At 46.5% G+C, this 24,748-nt stretch overlaps 1 protein-coding gene across 1 annotated transcript in view; it reads right to left on the minus strand.

The window, feature by feature from the left end:
- Positions 1 to 311: 311 nt before the first annotated feature.
- The window catches only part of TMPRSS15 (transmembrane serine protease 15), a 441,506-nt gene continuing 417,069 nt past the window's right edge, over positions 312 to 24,748 (minus strand). The window contains exon 27 of the mRNA XM_088481702.1: positions 312 to 467. Coding sequence (XP_088337828.1) covers positions 312 to 467 — 156 coding nt within the window. The remainder of the gene's footprint in view (positions 468 to 24,748) is intronic.

Below are 24,748 nucleotides of genomic sequence, written 5' to 3' on the forward strand. Positions count from 1 at the left end.
TGCAGTGTTCTAGAGGGCAAATTCCTTTATTTATTATTTTATTAGCATATTTTCGTAGCAGGTCTCGATGCGTATTCACAGCTGTGATCACAATAGCGATCCGTAGTGAATCAGTCCCTCTGTTCTTACATCTCATAGCATACAATACACAAAAATAATTATATTAGCAATTCTAAAATTTGTAATTGTAAGTAACTTTATTTATCAAACATAAATTGCGCCATGTTATACTTTGGAATTATAATTATCGACTTGATTTCTGTAAAGATTATTTACAAGACAAGTGCCAATCTAGATTGTATATACATTTTCTAAAACAGAAAGTTCTGAATCCAGTCTGAAAATGTTGTCACTCGAGCGTAAACCCCGGGTCGATTTGGCTGTGCACATCCAACGCCAAATGATGTCACGCCCACCAAGAACCACCGATTTTCTGCTGTACATATAAGGGGGCCACCGGAGTCTCCCTAGAATGACATTATTTCAAACTTATATTATTAATTATTCATTTTGAAAATAATTTGTTTAAATAGAAAATATAAGCAAATTATACGTAGAATGTACTGTATCTTTAAGTTTATTTTAACTTCTATTATTCTCATCTATGCAATATAGAATATGTTATTTTTATTCTGATTGTTGTGCCAAATTACAGTGAATTAATAATAACAAAATGCTTCATTGGCCCTCAGTGATCCAAATGTAACAAAAATGGACGTGTCGTTGTTTGTTACCTACACAAAATGGTGCCATTTGTAGCTTAAACTAATATCCATGAATACCAATATATATTGTCTCAGCTCACAAAATGGCTGTCTACACTGTGAGCTGTGAGTGTCAGTAGTGTCAATGGCATAATGATTGACTACATATTTATGATTATTGGTTCTGGTCACAAGATAGCTGTGAGCTTCGGCGATGTCACTTGATCATAGTCAATTGACTGTCAACATTCTCATTGAAATTGGTTTACACCATACCAGAAAATGGCTGACTCCACGGGTGTATCCCTCCTAAACTTATACATCCTAACTGTCCTGATTTAAGCAGGACAGTCTCATTTTTAGGAGTAACATCACAGTAGGAATTACATTGACCCGATTGAGCGAGCCATAAGGGAGTCATATAGGAGACATAGGTGTGCATAACAGTTGATGGATGAGAAGAGGGGGATAAGATGCAGGCTAACTCTGAAGCACTACAAACGCAATAGGATTTTTGATAGACCTTCATTGAGGTGTGGCCACACTTCCTGTCCTGATCCACAAAGCAGGTATATTGGGTGGTATGCCTGACTCACAAAGAGTAGTTATGTGCAGAAAATGTGTATTATAGTCTATAAATCACCACATATCCAAGATAAGGCATAGCTGGTTAAAGAGATATTCATGAAACAAAGGCCCTGATTCAGGGCATTTTTTTTTTTTTTTTTGGAGCGGCCTCCTGGCCGCTCGCATAGCTTTGGCTGACTGCCCACAGCTATTGCGAGTGGCCACAATGATGGTCGCGATGGTCAAGACCATCGCAACCATCGGGCTTGCGACGAGACCCTTGTAGTAGGGTCTCGTGGCAGCAAGCCCCAGAGAGCTTCTGGCTCTAATAGAGCCGGAAGCTCTCCCACTGACATCACTGGTGTTGTCAGTGGGGCCGCCCACAAACGGCAGGTGTTCGCATGGGAACGCCTCCGTTTGTGAAGCCACCCCCCGCCACGTCTACAGAACGGGGCGAGCTGTCGATCAACATCGACAGCCAGGGCCGGACTGGGCATCGGGCACTTCTGGCAAATGCCAGAAGGGCCGATGGCCAAATGGGCTGCTTTGGCTGAGCACAGGCTCACCCGGCAGTACAACCTCCCGGGCGGCGCCTTGCTCAGTAAGCAGATTGCACGAATGCACGGCTGCGTCATGGCGTCATGACGCTGCGTCATGATGCGGCAACGCGTTCCTGAAATCTGCTTGCTGAGCAAGGTGAGGTACGGGAGGTTGTACTACCGCGACCAAGCCCCATGGGATTGGGGTCAGTGGGAAGGGCAGCGCTATGCAGACACTCAGTCTGCTACCCGGGAGGTGGAGCCACACGAGGAGTACATGGCTGCCATTCAAAGGAGCCGCACTTCCGGGTTCCGGGCATCAGCTACAGTACAGCAGGACGCTGCTTCACAGGAGACAGCATATGGTGAGTAGGTAAAACCTCTGCACACCAAAACTACATCAGGTATCTCTGCCATCTCCACCATTAATTCCTTCTGTCTCTCTCTCATCTCACCTTATTCCTCCTCCTCTTATTCTCTCTTCTATCTCCCCTGATTTCTTCTCCCTTTTTTCTGTTTCCCCCTATTCCCTTCTCATCTCCCCCTATTCCTAAACTCCGCTGCCTTCCCTTATTCTGCCGGTCTCCATTCTCCCCCTATTCCTTCCCTCTATCTCCCATCTCCCCCTATTCCTCCTCTCTCGCCCAGCTCCCCCTCTTTCTCCTATGGGGTCAATTCAATTCTGCACGTTGTTAGGTTGAAGAATGTCCTTCTCCTGTGCCTCGCACCTTAAACAAGGTGTTAAGTCACAAGAACGGGCACTCTCTGACTAAGCTTCCCGATGCGATGCTGTTTCTGCTGCGCTAAGGGCAGAAAACAGCATTGCGCCTGGACTTTTGTTGGATTTTTGCTTGCATCCCAGGAGGGATGTGAGAGGAAATCCTTAGTTGGGCTTAGTAGCGCAATGGATTAAATAGCTACGGGAGCTCATTTCCGGTGCTATTGAATTTGCGTTGAATTGAATCGAGACCAATGTCTTTCCCGTCTCCCCCAATTCTTTCTTCTCTCTTTCCCAGGTCCCCCTCTTTCTCCTATGTATGCCCCACCCATCTCCCTCTCTCGTCTCCCTCTCCCCCTCTCCTATCTCTGACTCCCTCTCCCCCTCCCACTCTCCTATCTCTGTCCACCTCTCCTATCTGTCTCCCTCTCCCCCTCCCCCTCACTCTACCCCCTCTAGTATCTCTGTCTCCCTCTCCCCCTCCCGTCTCTGTCTCCCCCTCCTGTCTCTGTCTCCCCATCTCCCACCTCCCCCATCTCCCCCTCTTCCGTCTCCCATCTCACTCTCCCCCTCCCGTCTCTCTCTCTCTTCCCCCCTCTCCCGTCTGTCTCCCCTCCTTCCTCTCTCCCCCTTCCTCTCTCTCCCTCTACCCCCCTTCCTCTCTCCCACTCCCTCTCTCCCCCATCTCTCTCTCCCCCTCTCTCCCTCTCCCCCTCTCCCGACTCTGTTTCCCTCTCCATCTCTCCCATCTCCCCCTCTCCCGTCCCCCTCTCCCCCTCCATCTCTCCCATCTCCCCCTCTCCTATGTCTCCCCCTTTTCCTCTTCTCTCTCCCAGCATCCCCTTTCTTCTGTGTCTCTCTCGTCTCCCCTATTCCTCTTCTCTCTCCCAGCTTCCCCTTTCTTCTATGTCTCTCCTGTCTCCCCCTATTCCTTCTCACTATCTCATCTTTCCCTATTCCTTCCTACTCTCACCCAGCTCCCTTCTCCTATGTCTTTCCCGGCCTCCCCAATTCCTTCTCTCTCTCCCAGCTTCCCCTATTCCTTCTCTCTCTCCCAGCTCACCCTATTTCTCCTATGTCTCTCTAGCCTCCCTAGTTCCTACTCCCTTTCTCTCGGCTCAACCTGTTCCTTCACTCTCTCGTGGCTCTCCATTTTTCTGCTCTCTCCCTGTTCAACCTATACCTTCTCTTTCTCTCCTGGCTCTCCCTATTTTGTCTCTCTCTTCCCACTCCCCATATTTCTCCTATGTCTCTCCTGGCTCCCCATATTCTCTCTCTCTACCCCAGTTCCTCCTCTCTCTCTCCTGGCTCTCCCTAACTCTCCTATGTTGGGTCCCCCCTTTCCTTCTCTCTCCCCAGCTGCCCAAATTCCTCCTCTCTTTTTCTCCTGGCTCCCCCTTTCCTCCTCTCTTTTTCCTGTCTCTCTATTCCTTTTAGTATGTTGCTATTTCAAACCTGCAGATCCATGTAGTATTAATATTAATTGTATACAATATATTGTTTATTATATTTCAATTTTATAATATTTCTGTGCAAATATTCATATATGTGTATGTGAATAAGGGACACTATTGTGTGACATAACGTGAAAAAGGGACACTACTGTGTGACGTAACGTGACTATGGGGCACTATTGTGTGACGTAATGTGAAAAGAAACACCACTGTGTGTCTTAACGTGAAAAAGGGCACTACTGTTTGATGTAGCATGAATAAGGGACACTACTGTGCAGTGTAGTGTGATGAAGGGACATTACCGTGTGGTGTAGTGTGACTAAGGGACACTACTGTGTGACATAACGTGACTATGGGGCACTACCGTGTGACGTAATGTGAAAAAGGGACACTACTGTGTGACGTAATGTGAAAGAGACACTACTGTGTGATGTAATGTGAAAAATTAGGTGGCTACACCCCTTCCCAGCAAAACTACACCTGAACTTTTTTGCGTGTGCCTTCGGTATAACACACTATAGCTTTGCACAGGTTTTATTAGCTTTGAGCATCATAGATCTAATAATGCAATATTTAAATAGACTAATACAAAACAAACTAATAACTAACAATAACTTATTTGTTGCTAAGGGTTTCTGTGAATGTTTGTTTTTCCACCATGGTACTGAATACCATTAAAAGTATTTAAAAGATTTAGTTTTTTCTCCTTGCATTTAGAAATGTATGTGTACTGTATATTATTATTATTATTATTATTATTTATTATAATTAATATTTAGTATAATTATAATAATAATAATAATAATTATTATTATTATTAGATTTATTTTTATTACCATTATTATAGTAATACTTAAGTGATGTTATTATATATGTAGAAACAAATATTACAGGCCCAGTAGCCTGTAATATTTGTCCCCGGGTGGAGGCTTTGTACCATTGAACTTCATCATCTATGTTACTCTTGTCTTTAAACATCCATTTGCAGCCTATGGGCCTGATTCAGAGCCGGACGCAATTAGCACTTGCTCATCCAGAAAATAGGGGTGGCTATTCATATGAACCGTTCGCTCTTTGTGGCCTGTTCACGCCTCTAGGTCTGAACGAGCGAACAAAACTTGCGGTCGTTTTTTGGATAAATACGCCCCCTGGCCGCTCGCATCCTACGTCATGTCCGCTATTTATTAGATTAATCGAGTACATCGACCAGCGTATGAACTGCTCGCTATTCTTGTGGTTGGTTTTTGCTACCACAATCTTGCGAGCAGTTCTGGCTATAAAATAACCCAGTGACGTGGTCAATGACGCTGCTGTTTTAATTATGCACACCCATAAAACGCCCGTTTTGACCTTTAAGCACGCCTGCGTTCGGATCTCCACTCCCTGTTTTCAAGCACCTTCCCCTGTTACCACCCACATACGCCTCATTCTGTCACTCAAAATATCAGGCATTCGCTATTTTGCGAGCACATGAATTTTGACCGCACTGACTGGTTCGCGCATGCGTGTAACGATCCGTACGCATACGCAGTTGGGCAAACATCGCTCAGAGCGAACGAGCGGCCGCTTATGAGCGGCTCTGAATCAGGCCCTATGGCATTTATTCCTGCTTGCAAGTTAGTAACTAAAGGCCTGATGCAGACCCGCTCGCTGGTCTGAATCACAGGCCCGATGGGCGGTTTTTTTTTTTTTTTTCATCAGGCCGCTCGCTAAGCTGTGGATGACCACCCACAGGTTTTGCAAGCGGCCTGGAGCCAGTTGAGATTATCGCGACCATCGGGCTTGCAAGGAGACCCTGTGGTAGGGTCTCAGCTCCCGCAAACCCGAGTGGACTCCCTGCTCTAATAGAGCAGGAAGTCCACTACTGACATCACTAGTAATGCCAGTAGGGCCGCCCACAAATGCCAGGAGTTCCTGCAGCCACCCCCCCCTCCCCGCCTACAAAAGGGGGCGAGCTGTCAATCAACATCAACAGCCTCCCTGTCTTGTAGCGAGACCCATAGCGACAGAGCAGCCATCACTGGACGGTCTCGCGCATGTGCACGCCGGAGGCGGTGCATGCGCAGTGGGGGACCATCGACATGCTTGTGAGCGGGTCTGAATCAGGCCCTAAGTTTTAGTTGAGGTGTTTAGTTGAGGTTTCCACGCAAGTCACTGATAGCTTTTCCTTCTGAAAATGCAGCATGTCTTCTAGGATATATTGTAGATTCATATACCAATTGCACTTGCTTGTTAAATGCCTCACTTTGTCCTTTGTTTATTTTTTCCTGCTCTTTTCAGTGGTGTCTGAACCTTCGTTGAACTCAATCACTTGTTCAGGAAATGTATTGATGATCTGTTTAGTGCTGGATTTCTCCTCCGTAACTACGTCTTGTGAGGCCATCACACCATCTATTAGATCTTAAACAAAAGTCAGGCCATTGATAGAAGTTCTAGAATTTGGTATGCTTTCCAAATCTCACTTTTTCAAAGAAGCATCCCTTCCACTGCTCGGTTTTGTAGTTGCCACATTTTTCATCAGGAATATAAATAATTACTGTACTTTGCATTCAAAATCTCTCCTGTGTTTTATGCTAGTTTTCTCACTATACCAAAGTTCATATCATGATTTCTCCTCCATTCTGGATAAATTATATTTGGCCTTTGATCCTAGTATTTATTGATGAGTCTTTTGGATGCCCTGCATCTTACAGACTTCTGTCCAAACTAGGACCTTACAGCATATCCTTTACTGGTACTTTTGTATCAAGACTCAATGGAGCACAACAGGATGATGAGTTGCAAGGTTGGGTAGGACTGGTGTGGTTGTCCTGTGGGTGGCGGTCATATGGAGGCAAGGTCTGCATGGTATTGACATTTGGCCCACAGATACTGGTCTTCACTATTTGACACCATGGCAAACTTGTGTGCCTTGAGATGCAACAGTAAATTGGTCTTGCGGCACAGTGCCGGCCTCTCATTTCCACTGCCAGTGATGAAATCTAACAGTTCCCCATTTAGGTCAGCCAGTCCTAGGCCCCAATGCTTGGTTATTCCAGCAAGCTCCTGGTATCTCCAGTGCCTCGTTGTTTCCTACATCTACAGTTCAAGTGTTTTGTTTAGTCCTTTCATATACCGACTTCTGCCTGTGTCTTGACCCACTTTTTGGATTTCTTTTGAAGTTTGCCTTGCGTCAACCTCATGATGTACCATCTGCCTGTGTGTTGACCCGCTTATTGGATTTCCTTTGCACTGTGCCTCACCTCATCGGAGCCTCATTGTGTACCGATTTATGCCTGTGTCCTGACCTGCACCTGGATTTCCCTTGAACCTTGTCTAGCCTCATCTCAGTCTCCTTGTGTACTGACTCCTGCTTGTGTCCTGACCTGTCTCTTTAGAAGGTTTGATACATTTCCACGATAGTCTGATGTAATTGAGTCTGTATTTTTATAATGGAAATATAGCAGGCAGGCAAGCAGCCAGCACAGTGGTGCCAGACATATCACCCTAAGTTTGCTCCATGGATAGAAATATCAGACAACTATGTCTAGTGTATGTATCCAACAATTAGCAAAGAAAGTTTATGGTATCTTTAACCGTCTACATATTTTATTCGTGTCTAAGCTAATGGGCCTGATTCTGAGTAGGACGTACAGTAAGTGCAGCGGTGGACCGCGTTTTGCGGATCGCAGCATCCAGTGCATGCCCCAAAGAAACATATTGGTGACTGTGCAGGCACCAGATCAGGCATACTCTCACTGACGGAAACAGATTGGTCGCTTTGTAGGCGGACTACACTTTCTAAGAAATGGGCATAATTGAACGGCAACTGTGCGATTGCATGGAAATGCCTCATCTCGTGGAAACATCATGGGAGTGTCATAGGTATGTAAGCTGAACTCCAAGCACGATCGTAGCACGTAGATGGATATAGCATGTTTGTTTATAACGGATCTTTTTCAAGTCCAGATACTAATGATGATGGCTGCAGAAGTAGCAGAGGAACGTAAGACATATATTATTATAAACCCAAAGGCTGTGGGAGCAGTGGTCGTTTAAGGGTTATGTTATCTCCCCCTTATTCTTAGGATGTGTTGAATTTGATGATTCAGCTTTAAGGGTTATAGGGGTGTGTGTCTAAGTTCTATATCAGTGCTGGTGCCTGAGTGACAGCTCCTTTTTCTTCAGGAAATCCCCTCGTCCCACCCTCTGTGTTTATATGTGGTGTTTGTGTTGTGGTGGCAAAAACAGAAGTATTTAGTTGATTGGTTAGATCTTTTATATGGGTGCACTCTCCTTTGACCTAAATTAATCCCACCTCTTGTCATACGTGTCTTTATTTTAGATAAGTATTTTAGCGTTATCAACCGCTAGGGAGTTTATAAGTGGGTGGGCTGGTCTTCCGCATACAGTTGTACTGATTCTTGCATTAGCATAATAACGTAAGGGGAACAGTTATTAAATCTTGGAGGGGGATAAAGTGGAGAAGTTGCCCATACCAACCAATCAGCTTCTACAGTAACTGTCATTTTATAGGCTGTGCTAGATACACGATAGAAGCTGATTGGTTGGTATGTGTAACATATCCACTTTTCTTTCTCCAAGATTTAATAAATATCTCTCTAAGTAGGAGACCACAGTCGAATGGAAAAGTGGCCGCAGATGTGTCCGGATCACAATTACAGTAGGCCCAAAGCACTTACAGTACATCAATTATTCTATCTATATTTTCATTTGCTCTGAATCAACCTTATCCATACGTTTTACTGTTCAGTAAAAAAAAAAATCCCCATTGAAAAAATGGTCCACAATTATATGTTGTCTAGTGCTATATGTTGGCAACAAATATTTTATCATTTATTTGTGTCATTGATACACTAGACATAGGCAAATTACCCAGAATAATTTCTTAGGTTTTCTAAGAGAGTTAGATGAAATGTTAGAACACTGGCAAAGCGCATGATTACATTGATAACACATAACGGGAAATGCTGCCAGCATTGTAGAAATTCATATTTGAATATGAAGATTGGAACTTATTGGAAATTTTTCTCAGTGCATTGACCGCTAAAAATATAATCCTTGTTCCTCTAGCTTCTTCCTTGTCACGCGCACGTATAATATATACATCCGACTTGGTTTGATGAATAAAGATGTACTTATTGTAGCATGAAAGTGATAACAAGCCATGAGCACCGCAAGGAAAATCATGTATATATTTTGTAGTGCAGAAACAATTTTACATTTTATAGTATGTGCTCTGTAAGGCAAATAATGTAATACCCTATACATCCAACTCCGCTCTCCCATTATTAACCACCTTCACGTGGTGCAAATATCACAGAATGTCAGTGGTAATTCCAATATATTTTCGCAGAAAATATGTGATAAGGATGTGGCACAAAATGTTAACATTCAGAATGTCGACACCAGAATGTTTTCATGGTCCGAATGTTGACACTTGGAATGTTGACATGGGCGTTATGTCAACATGGTAAATATTAACATTCACAATGTCAACATTTGTAGAATGTTGACATAACCACAGCCTATCTCTAACCCCTGTCTAACCATAACCGCAGCCTAACCCTAGCCACAGCCTAACCCTAACCCCTGTCGAACCATAACTGCAGCCTAATCCTAACCACAGCCTAATCCTAACCCCTGTCTAACCATAACTGCAGCCTAATCCTAACCACAGCCTAATCCTAACCCCTGTTTAACCGTAACTGCAGCCTAACCCTAACCAAAGCCTAACCCCTGCCTAACCATAACCGCAGCCTAACCCTAACCACATCCTAACCCTAACCCCTGCCTAACCATAACCACAGCCTAACCCTAATCACATCCTAACCCTAACTCCTGCCTAACCATAACCACAGCCTAACCCTAACCGCAGCCTAAACCTAACCACTGCCTAACCATAACCCTAAAGTAAACTGTTAACATTCTCAATGTCAACATTAAGACCATGTTGACATTCAGGTGTTGCCATTTTGAATGTCGACACAATGACTGCATACCGTATGTAACATATGTGAGTTAAATGTTACAATAACACCTGCGTCGTATATGTACTGGAGTTCTGTTTAGTGCAAAGTTATAGCTTGGCAAACTATTAATCTTTACTAGGTATCTGGGTAAAGTAATGGATTTAGTAAAGCCAATCTGACACTTCTGGAGCTGGAAAGAGGATAGAACAGCTGGAGAAGTTAGATGTTATCCAGAGAGAGATAAAGATTTCTAATCATTTTATTCATGCACTAGTCAGAGGTAGGGGTGAGTAACGGTAGATGGAATTGTGTGCTTGCAGAGTCTTATGGACATCCACTAAGGGATGATTTAATGTGGAAAGGAGTTTATTTAAATGTGCTGATTAATTATTTATTACTATACATATTATTCACATGTGCAGATGTACAGTATTATTGTTGATACATTGTTTTTATTATTATGTTTTGTGTGATGTGCTACATTTGTTTTGCTTTTCTTTTTTTAGAAATAAACAGGCAAGCCAATTTAAGTCACTTTTAATGTTAATCATTTTAATTTTTGATGTTAACATTATCATTTTGTGCATGTTACTTGTTCATTCCTTACAACCGATATACACCTTTATCTTCTTTGCTAGGAATAGAGCAAGAAAAACATTTTTCTTTTTGAATAATTGTGTCTCCCAGAATATGGATGTATGGGGCCAGGGCGTTCTGTTCTCTCTTATTGGACACCATGACAATGTCTCTAATATTGTAATAAAATTGGTTGCAGTTGTTATGAACCTAGGATTCAATGATGAGCTGGGCTGTAACAAAGGGTATGTGACGGTGACGTCGCCCAGGAGCAAGGTCCTTGGGGGTGGCAACATCACTACCTCAGGGCACTGCACTTGGAATACAGGGTGTCTGGAATGGCACCCAGCAGCCAGTAGCACTGTAGTAGAGCATCCTAAGGATGCTCCGAGCAGTGCTCCACTTCTTAATGCTGGAGACCACTCCCTCTTGACATGATGTCATGGGTTGGGGGTGGGGATGGAACAGAGGGGCATTGAGCCCTGCCCTGGCCTTAATGAAGAGAGTAATAAAAAATGTGTAACACTAAAGGTAATGATTTTGTAACCAACGAGTATCTGTCAGATTTTTGAAAAAGTGAACGATATTTTGAAGTGTAGTGAAAGATTTTTACAATGATGAACGAAAAATGTTCCTTCCCTTAATGAAAATCATTATGTTGGACAGTCTGAAATGGATGATGAACTACAAACTACAAACGGGAGCGCACTTGAACGATTATCGTTCATCGTTATAACTCAGAAACTGAATGATTCTTTGAACGATTGAACGATAACGACGTTGTTAAAGACAAATCGTTCAAAAAATCGTTACGTGTCTATGCACCTTTAGGGGCTGATGCACAGTTAACTGTAATCCTTCTTCTGAAGCATATTTGTGTGTTTTCTCACTGTTCATGCTCTAAAACCAAGAGGACACTGGCCCTCATTCAGAGCCGCACGTTAACAACAGTACGCTCGTTGCGTTCCGATGTTGACTAACCGCGCATGCGTCGGTGTTACGCTGCGCATGTGCGTACGGCAGATTGCGATTTTTTTTCTCTCGTTCCTAAAATAGCGTACAGGAAGTGACATGCCAAATGTGATTGACAGAACAGGGCGTTTTTGAGTGTTGACGGGGGTGGAGATGAAAAAACGCAGGCGTGGCGAGGCGTTTTTGGGGCGTACATACATTAGCAGATGCGAACGTCAAATGTGTTCGGACCGTCTCATACGTCACTGGAACATCCGCTTTCCCTTCAAAATGCTCGCACAGCTTAGGGTCAGGATTACTCGACCACATTGGCGATGGCCTTCTCCTCCGTCCCTGGACTCAAGGATGGTGCTGCGATTAATCGCGGCTGGTCAGTAAAGTAATTAGTGTTGGATTGAAAACCGGCTTGGTATGTGTTTGGAAAGCAGTTTATTGGGATAGCACAAAAGCGTACGCAGGTGGAAATCAGAGCTGCTAATGTCATGATTACACAATCAATTAGCGTACATTTTTGGTGTTTTATTTTGGCCACAATTTGTTGGTTATGGCCTATTGTAACAATAATGTCATCATGTTTTAATTAGCTCCCCTTTTTTTTGGTTTACTGTGGAATTTGCATCGCTATGTGATTTTTTAAACGTTCCTTAAAGAGGCCTTTTTTTTTTTTTAAGAGGGTCAGTTTTTGCCTTTAGGGCCAGGATTAAATGTAACCCATTTGTACAATAATGTCACAATACAATGTCAGTTTTTTGTTTTAAATTTATTGTTTAAACACAAACAAATTGGCCTAATATTTTGTTGCCTTTTTTTTGTGGCAAAGATATTTGTTCAAAAAAAAAAAAAGCCATAACTGGTAACATAAACGTAAATACCAAATGTAAAAAAATTTCACAAGAAAGGAGAGGGAAGTTTTGACCAGAAAGGAATATGAGCCAAGCACAGAAGGAGTGTGGGAAAAGTCGCCATTGCTGTCACCGTTTTCTCGCCCGTTTGGCTGGGTGAGGGTGGGCGCCAGACCGGGTCCGGGATGCCATCGGGCTGGCCTGTCCAGAGGCAGATGTTGTGGCCTCTGGACTAGGCACAGGGCTAGGCACATTTGGAGGATTGGCTGATGTTGTGCCAGAGGTGGAGGATCCGGATGTTCCGGCAGGAAGGGAGGTCGGCTCCACCATGTGCTGGCGAACGAGCTGCTCCAGGGCATCGGCGATGCGGATGTTGGCCCTGGTATTTTCCGCCAGGGCCTGAGCAATGGTCACGTTGGCCGCAGCATTTTGCTCCAGGGCCTCAGCCACCCGTATCAGACTGGCGTCCATCCTCTGCAGAATCTCCGTATGGAAATCCGATTTAAAATTGAGTTCTGTGAGGAGGCCCACTGCCTGCGAGGGGGCACGCCCTGGACTGGCTTCTGCAGGGTCCTCAGCCGGATGTACTGGTTCCTCCCCTGCAGAGCCAGCAGAAATTCTGCGGCCAAGGCTCCCCTCTGGAGCAGACTCATCCGCCTCTGTCTCTGTTAGGAAAAATGCGAAAAGACTCACATTAGAATCTACATATTGGCACAATAGCATTTCAGAGTTGGTGACATCACAAGACTTACCTTGGCCAACATGAGGAGCCGCAAAGTCTGGCATGTCCGTATCCATGTTGGACACGCCAAACACCTCCACAGCCTGCACACACCCCTGTGCCAGCTCTTCTAAGTCTGTCAACTCCAATGACACAGGGGTGGGACCCCCACCTGTCCCCCTTGCATGCCTAGCCCTGTCGGCAAGTTTTTGCTTGAGACGATATTTGAAGTCTGCCCATCTGTGGAATGAAATTGGAACCATTATCCTTTTTTTTACAATGGGGTTTGTTTATAGGATGGGAAAGTGTTTACTTACCGCCGTTTGACATCCCGGGCTAGACGGACATAATCACCCACCCTATTGACAGCAACGGCGACCTCCTCCCACATTCTCCACTTCTGGCTTTGGCTCATATTCCTGGCTGCCTGGGGCAGGATGTCAACGCACTTCTGGATCAAAACCTCCATCTCCTTGCTTGTGAAATGTGGCTGCCTTTTTTTTTTGGCAGCTTTGGCAGGTTGACTGGGGCCAGCAGTCTCTTCCATGTCATCCTCCTCACCTATTTGGGTAAATATGCAGATTTAGCCACTTCACAACTTGCACAATATTATGTTTAAAAAGAATCATTGAGACAAAATGCATGAAGGCCTTACCGCCGGATTTTTGGCCATTGTTTCCCTGGTCTGAAGCCATGTCTCTGCTTCCAGAATGAAATCAACCAGAAATTCAATGTGATTTTGTGACGTATTTATACATGCGTCCTTAGTTTGCGGCCGCATCATTGATTGTGCGTCCCTATGATTCATCCTTAATTTGTGCGGGAAAATAAACACTATTTATGGCTTGGTGTGTGTGGAGTCGAGGTTGGGTTGTTGGATTGTTGGCGGTTAAGTTGGTTGGATTTGGTTGTTTGCGGTTGGAGGATTTGGCAGAGTTGGTTTTTTTTTGGTTTTGCTACAGTTGTTTTGGTTTTCCGTTCGCATTTTTTTGCTTTTTTTCCCCATCCTTTCCTGATTTGGTAAGTTTTGTGCAGTCTAATTTGTGGCCAATTGGTGTCTACTTCTGGTTTTTGGTTAGCTATTTTTTTTTTTACACTAATTTCATCTTTTTTAGTTTGTTTTGGCTTTCGGACCCAAAGACCTTTTTGTTGGAAATCTTATATATTCGAGTTGGGTAAGTCCATTTTTTTTCTTGCATTTGCGAACTAATTAACGCATTTTTGACTGTTGGTGTAGTGACTTGCATTTGCGAACTAATTAACGCATTTTTGACTGTTGGTGTAGTGACTTGCATTTGCGAACTAATTAACGCATTTTTGACTGTTGGTGTAGTGACTTGCATTTGCGAACTAATTAACGCATTTTTGACTGTTGGTGTAGTGACTTGCATTTGCGAACTAATTAACGCATTTTTCGAGGCTTATTCATCATGTAAACCAGTTTTGCTTTTCCCTTTTCCATTTTTGGGGTCCATTTGAACCCTATTTGACGTACGGTGTGCAATGTCGTTTTCATCGATGGCCAAATGTGTGTTTCGCCTATTTTATGTGTTGGCTTGCAACAATTTGACAAACAAAAAATCACCCTCTAAATTTTTGCTGTCTCATTTTTGGCTTTTTTACAGTTTATACGTATCATGACAATACCCCGGCATGTAAGCAGCTATGGATGGTATCAGAAAGCTAAGTTGTTTTATGTTACTTTTGGGGTGGCTCAAAAGCCTTACATTGTAAACTTTGAATTTCAGGTAGATCTGGGGCGAATTGTTCTGGCCCTGCTCCCGGAAGACGACCAACCTCAAACTCGTCCCAGGCGTAGGCATCGTAGGCATGCAAGGCCCCAGATATTTCGAACACGTGTCACCCTTTTTGGAATGCCCGATGATGAGGTTTTAAGACGCTACCGTCTACCTCCCAAAATCATCATAGACACTCTCTCATTAATAGAAAGTGATCTTGAGCGGCAAATTGACAGTCCAACAGCAATACCACCACTGACGCAATTTATGGCGGTGTTACATTTCTGTGCCTCAGGATCGTTTCAAACAACGGTGGGAATAGTGGCGGGCATCTCCCAATCCTCCTTTTCACGGATCCTGAGGGCAGTGATGGAGGCACTTTTCAAGCACCTCCATCATTTTATTAAAATGCCTTTGGATATGGGTGCCCTTAGTGTGGCCAAGGCCAATTTTTACCAAATAGCTGGCTTCCCACACATCATAGGGGTTGTGGATGGTACTCACATACCACTTCAGCCTCCAGCACGGCTGGAGGCAATATTTAGAAACCGTAAACACTATCACTCCCTGAATGTAATGGTGGTGTGTGATGCCTCCCTCCAGATCCTGTCCCTGAATGCTAAATTACCAGGAAGTGCTCATGACTCCTTCGTCATCCGGCAATCAGGGATATGGCAGAAATTAACCAACCTACAAGCTGGTGATGCGTGGCTTCTGGGTAAGTGGAGACCTTTAGTACATAACAATGTTAAGCTTGATACACAGTGTTCCTGATGTGGTCTATTTTTTTTCACAGGAGACAGTGGATACCCTTGCATGTCCTGGCTGCTCACTCCTTATTTGGCTCCCACACCAGGGCCACAAAGTGCGTATAATTCCGCACTTACAGCCACCAGGCAAGTGGTGGAGCGCTGTATCGGCCTTTTAAAAGGCCGATTCAGATGCCTCCACCGCTCTGGTGGCGAGCTCATGTATGTGCCGGATATGGTGTCTAAAATTGTGGTCCTGTGTGGGATATTTCACAACATTGCCATAAGGAGTGGTGTCCCAATGCAGCCAGAGGATGCCTTACCTGAGGATGGCCCCCCCGAGGTTGGTCGAAGGTCAGTATGTGGGGGGGCCATACGCGATGATGTGGTGGCCAGATTTTTTAGGTAAGTTTGAACAAAACTACAGTGTTTATACCTAATGTGTTTGTGTTTGTTTGCGAACATCTAATTTTGTTTTTTTTTTCTCACCATCTTCTGTTTGTTCACATAATCTTTGGCACTCCAACGCTCACTACTTCCTGCTACCCTTACCAAACCTGGATCTGGTCCTTTTGGGCATATATTCTGGAACCCATATCGCAATGCCATGTTTGTGGAATCATGTTGGCATGGTCCTTCGTCAACCAGTTCTTGATTTTTTGTTTTTATTTAATTATTTCTTGGTATGTGTTGTATTTGAATTTATCACTGTGTTCTTTTTTTGGGAGTGACCACTTTGTTTTCTCTGTTATGTTGTGAATAAATGTTTGGAGAGTGAAATGGTCTTCCTTTTTTGGGACGTTAACAGCAAGTGTAACCAGGTTAACACAAGTTACATTTGACTAAGGGGTAAACCAGTACTGACGCCAGTTGAGCTAAACTGAAATATGTTTTCAGCTTCCCAACCCACACCAAAAGGAAGCCTGGCCCAACCTTGGGATTTGTAAGATTGGCCTAAGCAGCTTGCGCACCAACTAGGAACCTGGAAAATGTAGAAATATGTAATTGACACTACACCCAAAAAGGGAAATGACATTGTTACTGTTATGTGTTTCTTGTGTCTGTTTGACATACAAAGACAAAACACAATCTAACTTTTAAAAAAGGGAAATCCTTGCAGGAACAGTCTACTTATGTCATGCTAAACTATCTTGGTTTTGGATTTAAAAAATGAGCCACAACGTATATTTGTCTGAATAAATTTATTTTGAAAAGATAACAAAAATAAAAAAACTACTGCCGAAGGAGGCCAGACAGCCGGTCGAGGGCCACCAGAATGCCGATTACATGTTGCCGCATCTGCCCCACACAATCCGCCACCTCTTGCCGACGCCTTTGTTCCTCTGTGGGTGAGAAAAGTGTGTGGGTTAATACAACAATAGGGAATCCACATTAAAAAAAAAAAAACACAACCAAATCACTCCTAAACCGAAAAAAAAAAAAAAAAGGGGGGGGGCTGGCAAAAATACAAGGCCTAGGTAAAAATTCCCACAGGTATGATATGTGTATGTTGAAATCACCAGGAAGAGGTAAAGGCAAACCTTCAAAATCACCAAAAGTCAAGCCACAAAAACACGAAGAAAGGCACGACACATGATTACATACAAACAGTTTGTGCTTTAAAAAAAAAAAAAAAAAAAACATACCGGGAGCCAAAACGGGAGCTCCGGAAATACCTCCATGATCCTCCTCGGAGGATCCGTCATTCCCCAAAGAATGGGGAGGAGTTATGATGGACTCCGGGGAGGGGGTAATTGGAAGAGGGGTGGGTGGAGGAGAGGGGGAAGTGGGACGGAGGGGAAGGAGGCCCGACATTTCCGGGAGAGGGTCTGGGAAGGATGGTGAGGAGTGGGGAATAGGGGAAAGATTTGGGGTGGAGTGTTGGCTGGGGGTTGGGGATAGTGGCCGGGAACGCCGTCTGGACGGACGGTGACGGCGGAGTCTTGGCTGTCCCCCTAAAATATGACAAAGAAATTGCGGTTAGTTTATGGACAAATCCGGGCAACAAAACTAAAAAAAATAAAAAAAAAAACAAATAAGCCAAATAGCAGTAGAATGAATAAATCAGAAATAGAGGGAAAACATGCACACGCAGATATGAGTACAAATAATAAATCGGACAGACAGGAAAACATGCACACGCAGATATGAGTACAAATAATAAATAGGACAGACAGGAAAACATGAACACGCAGATATGAGTACAAATAATAAATAGGACAGACAGGAAAACATGCACACGCAGATATGAGTACAAATAATAAATCGGACAGACAGGAAAACATGCACACGCAGATATGAGTACAAATAATAAATAGGACAGACAGGAAAACATGCACACGCAGTTTGCCCCACAAACACAAACATTAAAACCACAATACATAACACTTACTTTCCAGGATCTGCATGCGAAAGCATGCCAGCAAGCGGGGCGTTCGCCGTTGCAGGTCGGACCACCTGCGCTCCAGCTGCCCGATGTTGCGGCGTGAGCCGAAGGACCGCAGGCGGGACCGTGCCTCCGCATACGCGGAGCGCTTCTGCCGGTTGGTGATGGGTTGAGGTTGGCTGGTGATCCGGCGATCCATGACCTCCGTAAGCACCAGCAGCTCGCGCCTGGTGAATGCGGAGGCTCTCATGATGGCAATGGTGTTTTTCTTAAAAATCATTTTTGATAAAGTGTGTAAAAATTTTCTGATTGGCTAATGTATTTTGGAAATTAACAGGAGCAATTTTATTGGTTAGTGTATGAGTCATGTGTTCGACAGGGCCAGAAATCTCTGGAGAGTTATGATAGGCTTGATGCAGTGACATGCGTAAGCAAATTTAAATAAAGAAATTAACCCAGGGAAATATGCGGGGATCCACAGCAATAGTACAATTGTTTAATTGTGGTTCACATGTTTTTTGAACAATAAAAGCGAATGTTTCATCCGTACGTATTCTGCGGGTAAACACAAACACGGACAAGAGTAAAGTTTCTTGCATTGTGTTGAAAAAAACAAACAATTAAGCTAATTGATACATTGATTGGCATGATACGATTGATGGAGGTAGGCAGAATAAAGGAGCAGGTAATCGACATCTGACAAGGCCACTTCCTGTTTATACTTGTGCGTGCGTTCCTTTCAAGCCATTTCGGGGATGTACGCTCGCTATTTCGTACGCTCGTTAGTTAGAGGAGGGGTCGTCAGAGTTTAGGGAGGAATTTTAGATGCGAACGAAAATACGAGCGAGCCATTGAATTTAAATATTTTTGTACGTACGCTTAACGTACGTGCGCCCGCTTGCGAGTGGGTCTGAATGAGGGCCACAAGCAGGAGCAATGCAAAGTCATAGGGGTCTATTTACTAAGCAGTGTTAGGAGACAGAGGGCCTGATTCAGAGCCGCTCGTAAGCGGCCGCTAGTTCGCTCTGAGCGATGTTCGCACAACTGCGCATGCGTATGGGTTGTAATGCGCATGCGCAAACCAGTCATTGAGGTCAGAAATCGTGCGCTCGCAAAACAGCGAGGGGCTGCTAACTTGATTGACGGAATGTACCGTTTGTGGGTGGTAACAGGGGAAGGTGCTTGAAAACGGGGTAGTGGAGATCCGAACGCAGGCGTGCCTAACGGTCAAAAGGGCGTTTAATGGGAGTGCATAAATAGTAAAGGAGAGTCATCGACCACGTCACTTGGTTGTCTTTTAGCCTGAACTGCTCGCAGTGATTGCAGTAAGAAAAACCTACCACAAGCACTGCGAGCAGTTCAGATGCCTTTCGATGTACCCGATTAATCTAATAAATACCGGAAATGACGTATGATGCGAACGGCAAATGGGCATCTTTACAAAATAGCGAGCACATTTTTCGTTCGCTCACTCAGACATAGAGGCGTCAACAAACCGCAAAGAGCGAGCTCTCAATTTAAATAGCCGGCCCCTTTTTTGGAACGAGAGTGAAAAGTGATAAGTAAGTGATAAGGTGCCAGCCAATCAGCTCCCAACTGCCATCTCACAGGCTGTGTTTGAAAAATGACAGTTGGGAGCTGATTGGCTGGCACCTTATCACTTTCTTATCACTTTTCACTCTGTCTCCTAACACTGCTTAGTAAATAGACCCATAGACATTTCAGTCACATCTCCTTATCCAATTGAAGAGGCGTATCTGGGCTCTAATGGGGCATTCTGTCTTAGGCATTGTTCAGTGAGGTTGTGTCAATGGAATTGTGGGTAATGCAGAGCTTTCCAGAAGCAGAAATTTGCCTGGTTTCAGAAGTACTGTAACATTTGCACCAAGTATTGGGTTGATGCAAGTGTTGACTGATGGTAATGACGGGCATCATACCAATCATACTGAGCGGCGAGGATCAAGATGCATGTTACGGCTATTTTTGATGGGAGTGGAATGGGCATGTATGTACAGGACTGTGTGGTTTTGATTCATGCATATGGGTAAGGGAAGTCTGTCTCAGACAGATCTCTTGCACTTGTCTGGGCTGGTGCATGTGGCAATACTATAGATGACGTCTGTAGACAGTGAACGGGATAGGATTGCGCTTTCAGGTGCACAGATTTGAGAATTAAGTTGGGCCGATTGTTGCATTAGCATATGACAGTAAGTACAATGTCATAGTCGTAGTAAAAAGCGACCGTAGAAGTGTGAGACCCAGAATCAGACCTATAGAGGCATATTCAATTGGCCGCAAAGTTCTATTGTAGTGTGTGCGGGAAGGGGGGTGCAGGGTAGTGGCGGTAGTGTAGTATATTTTGTGTGGGGAGGGGGGTGCAGAGTAGTTGTGGTAGTGTAGTGTGTGTGGGGAGGGGGATGCAGAGTAGTGGCGGTAGTGTAGTGTAGTGTGCGTGAGGAGGGGGTTGCAGAGTAGTGGTGGTAGTGTAGTATAGTGTGTATGGGGAGGGGGGTGCAGAGTAGTGGCGGTAGTGTAGTGTGTGTGGGGAGGGGGATGCAGAGTAGTGGTGGTAGTGTAGTGAAGTGTGTGTGGGGAGGGGGGTGCAGGGTAGTGGCGGTAGTGTAGTGTAATGTGTATGGGGAGGGGGGTGCAGCGTAGTGACGGTAGTGTAGTGTGTGTGGGGAGGGGGATGCAGAGTAGTGGTGGTGGTAGTGTAGTGAAGAGTGTGCGGGGAGGGGGGTGCAGAGTAGTGGCGGTAGTGTAGTGTAGTGTGTGCGGGAAGGGGGGTGCAGGGTAGTGGCGGTAGTGTAGCATATTTTGTGTGGGGAGGGGGGTGCAGAGTAGTTGTGGTAGTGTAGTGTGTGTGGGGAGGGGGATGCAGAGTAGTGGCGGTAGTGTACTGCAGTATGTGCAGGGAGGGGGGAGAAGGGTAGTGGCGGTAGTGTAGTGTAGTGTGTGTGGGAAGGGGGGTGCAGAGTAGTTGTGGTAGAGTAGTGTGTGTGGGGAGGGCGATGCAGAGTAGTGGCGGTAGTGTAGTGTAGTGTGCGCGAGGAGGGGGGTGCAGAGTAGTGGTGGTAGTGTAGTATAGTGTGTATGGGGAGGCGGGTGCAGAGTAGTGGCGTTAGTGTAGTGTGTGTGGGGAGGGGGATGCACAGTAGTGGTGGTAGTGTAGTGAAGTGTGTGTGGGGAGGGGGGTGCAGGGTAGTGGCGGTAGTGTAGAGTAATGTGTATGGGGAGGGGGGTGCAGAGTAGTGACGGTAGTGTAGTGTGTGTGGGGAGGGGGATGCAGAGTAGTGGTGGTAGTGTAGTGAAGTGTGTGCGGGGAGGGGGGTGCAGAGTAGTGGCAGTAGTTTAGTGTAGTGCATCCTGGAACGGGGGTGGAGGGTAGTGGCAGTAGTGTAGTGTAATGTGTGTGGGGAGGGAGGTGCAGAGTAGTGGTGGTAGTGTAGTTTGTGCGGGGAGGGGGGTGCAGAGTAGTGGCGGTAGTGTAATGCAGTGTGTGTGGGGAGGGGGTGCAGAGAATTGGTGGTAGTGTAGGGTAGTATGTGCGGGGAGGGGGGTGCAGAGTGGTGGCAGTAGTGTAGACAGTGTGTGTGGGGAGGGGGTGCAGAGTAGTGGTGGTAGTGTAGTGTAGTATGTGCGGGAAGGGGGGTGCAGGTTAGTGGCAGTAGTGTAGTGCAGTGTGTGTGGGAGGGGGGTGCAGGTTAGTGGCTGTAGTGTAGTGCAGTGTGTGCGGGGAGGGGGGTGCAGAATAGTGGCAGTAGTGTAGTGTAGTCTGTGTTGGGAGGGGGGTGCAAAGCAGTGGCGGTAGTGTAGTGTGTGTGGGGAGGGGGGTGTAGAGTAGTGACGGTAGTGTAGTTTGTGTGGGGAGTGGGGTGGAAACTAGTGGCGGTAGTGTACTGTAGTGTGTGGGGAGTGGGGTGCAGAGTAGTGGCAGTAGTGTAGTGTGTGCGGGGAGGGGGGTGCAGAGTAGTGACGGTAATGTAGTTTGTGTGGGGAGAGGGGTGCAGAATAGTGACGGTAGTGTGTTGTGTGCGTGGAGGGGGGTGCAGAGTAGTGGCAGTAGTGTAGTGTAGTATGTGCGGGTGTGGGGGTGCAGAGTAGTGGTGGTAGTGTAGTGTAGTATGTGCGGGGAGGGAGGTGCAGAGTAGTGGTGGTAGTGTAATGCAGTGTGTGCGGGGAGGGGGGTGCAGAATAGTGGCAGTAGTGTAGTGTAGTGTGTGCGGGGAGGGGGGTGCAGAGTAGTGAGGGTAGTGTAGTTTGTGTGGGGAGTGGGGTGCAGAGTAGTGGCAGTAGTGTAGTGTGTGCGGGGAGGGGGGTGCAGAGTAGTGACGGTAGTGTAGTTTGTGTGGGGAGAGGGGTGCAGAGTAGTGACGGTAGTGTGTTGTGTGCGTGGAGGGGGGTGCAGAGTAGTGATGGTAGTGTAGTTTGTGTGGGGAGAGAGGTGCAGAGTAGTGACAGTAGTGTAGTGTGTGCGTGGAGGGGGGTGCAGAGTAGTGGTGGTTGTGTAGTGTAGTATGTGCGTGGAGGAGGGTGCAGAGTAGTGGTGGTAGTGTAGTGTAGTATGTGCGGGGAGGGATGTGCAGAGTAGTGGCGGTAGTGTAATGCAGTGTGTGCGGGGAGGGGGGTGCAGAATAGTGGCAGTAGTGTAGTGTAGTCTGTGTGGGGAGGGGGGTTCAGAGTAATGGCGGTAGTGTAGTGTGTGCGGGGAGGGTGGTGCAGAGTAATGGCGGTAGTGTAGTGTGTGCGGGGAGGGGGGTGCAGAGTAGTGGCAGTAGTGTAGTGTGTGCGGGGAGAGGGGTGCAGAGTAGTGGCTTTAGTGTGTTGTGTGCGTGGCGGGGGTGCAGAGTATCAGTGGTCGTGTAGTGCAGTGTGTGCGGGGAGGGGGGTTCAGAGTAGTGGTGGTAGTGTAGTATAGTGTGTGCAGGGAGGGGGGTGAAGGGTAGTGGCGGTAGTGTAGAGTAGTGTGTGTGGGGAGGGGGTGCAGAGTAATGGCGGTAGTGTAGTGTATTGTGCACGGGGAGGGGGGTGCAGAGTAGTGGCAGTAGTGTAGTGTGAGTGGGAAGGGGAGTGCAGGTTAGTGGCAGTAGTATAGTGTAGCATGTGCGGCGAGGGGAGTGCAGAGTAGTGACGGTAGTGTAGTTTGTGTGGGGAGTGGGGGGCAGAGTAGTGGTGGTAGTGTAGTGTGAGTGGGAAGGGGAGTGCAGGGTAGTGGCAGTAGTATAGTGTAGCGTGTGCGGGGAGGGGGGTGCAGAGTAGTGACGGTAGTGTAGTTTGTGTGGGGAGTGGGGTGCAGAGTAGTGGCAGTAGTGTAGTGTGTGCGGGGAGGGGGGTGCAGAGTAGTGACCGTAGTGTAGTTTGTGTGGGGAGAGGGGTGCAGAGTAGTGACGGTAGTGTGTTGTGTGCGTGGAGGGGGGTGCAGAGTAGTGACGGTAGTGTAGTTTGTGTGGGGAGAGGGGTGCAGAGTAGTGACGGTAGTGTAGTGTGTGCTTGGAGGGGGGTGCAGAGTAGTGGTGGTAGTGTAGTGTAGTATGTGCGTGGAGGGGGGTGCAGAGTAGTGGTGGTAGTGTAGTGTTGTATGTGCGGGGAGGGAGGTGCAGAGTAGTGGCGGTAGTGTAATGCAGTGTGTGCGGGGAGGGGGGTGCAGAATAGTGGCAGTAGTGTAGAGTAGTCTGTGTGGGGAGGCGGGTGCAGAGTAATGGCGGTAGTGTAGTGTGTGCGGGGAGGGGGGTGCAGAGTAGTGACGGTAGTGTAGTTTGTGTGGGGAGTGGGGTGCAGAGTAGTGGCAGTAGTGTAGTGTGTGCGGGGAGGGGGGTGCAGACTAGTGGCGGTAGTGTGTTGTGTGGGTGGAGGGGGGTGCAGAGTATCAGTGGTCGTGTAGTGCAGTGTGTGCGGGGAGGGGGGTTCAGAGTAGTGGTGGTAGTGTAGTATAGTGTGTGCAGGGAGGGGGGTGAAGGGTAGTGGTGGTAGTGTAGAGTAGTGTGTGTGGGGAGGGGGTGCAGAGTAATGGCGGTAGTGTAGTGCAGTGTGCGCGGGGAGGGGGGTGCAGAGTAGTGGTGGTAGTGTAGTGTGAGTGGGAAGGGGAGTGCAGGTTAGTGGCAGTAGTATAGTGTAGCGTGTGCGGCGAGGGGGGTGCAGAGTAGTGACGGTAGTGTATTTTGTGTGGGGAGAGGGGTGCAGAGTAGTGGTGGTAGTGTAGTGGGAGTGGGAAGGGGAGTGCAGGTTAGTGGCAGTAGTATAGTGTAGCGTGTGCGGGGAGGTGGGTGCAGAGTAGTGACGGTAGTATAGTGTGTGCAGGGAGGGGGTGCAGAGTAGTGGCGGTAGTGTAGTGTAGTGTGCGTGGGGAAGGGGGTGCAGAGTAGTGGCGGTAGTGTAATATGTGTAGGGAGGAGGGTGCAGAGTAGTGGTGGTAGTGTAGTGTAGTGTGCGCGGGGAAGGGGGTGCAGAGTAGTGGCGGTAGTGTAGTGTGAGTGGGAAGGGGAGTACAGGTTAGTGGCAATAGTATAGTGTAGTGTGTGCGGGGAGGGGGGTGCAGAGTAGTGGTGGTAGTGTAGTGTAGTCTGTGTGGGGTGCAGAGTAATGGCGGTAGTGTCGTGTGTGCGGGGAAGGGGGTGCAGGGTAGTGACGGTAGTGTAGTTTGTGTGGGGAGTGGGGTGCAGAGTAGTGGCAGTAGTGTAGTGTGTGCGGGGAGGGGGGTGCAGAGTAGTGGCGGTAGTGTGTTGTGTGCGTGGAGGGGGGTGAAGAGTATCAGTGGTCATGTAGTGCAGTGTGTGCGGGGAGGGGGGTTCAGAGTAGTGGTGGTAGTGTAG

This window comes from Taudactylus pleione, unplaced genomic scaffold, assembly GCF_031769625.1.
Source record: "Taudactylus pleione unplaced genomic scaffold, aTauple2 ptg000276l, whole genome shotgun sequence".
NCBI classification, from domain to species: Eukaryota; Metazoa; Chordata; class Amphibia; order Anura; family Myobatrachidae; genus Taudactylus; species Taudactylus pleione.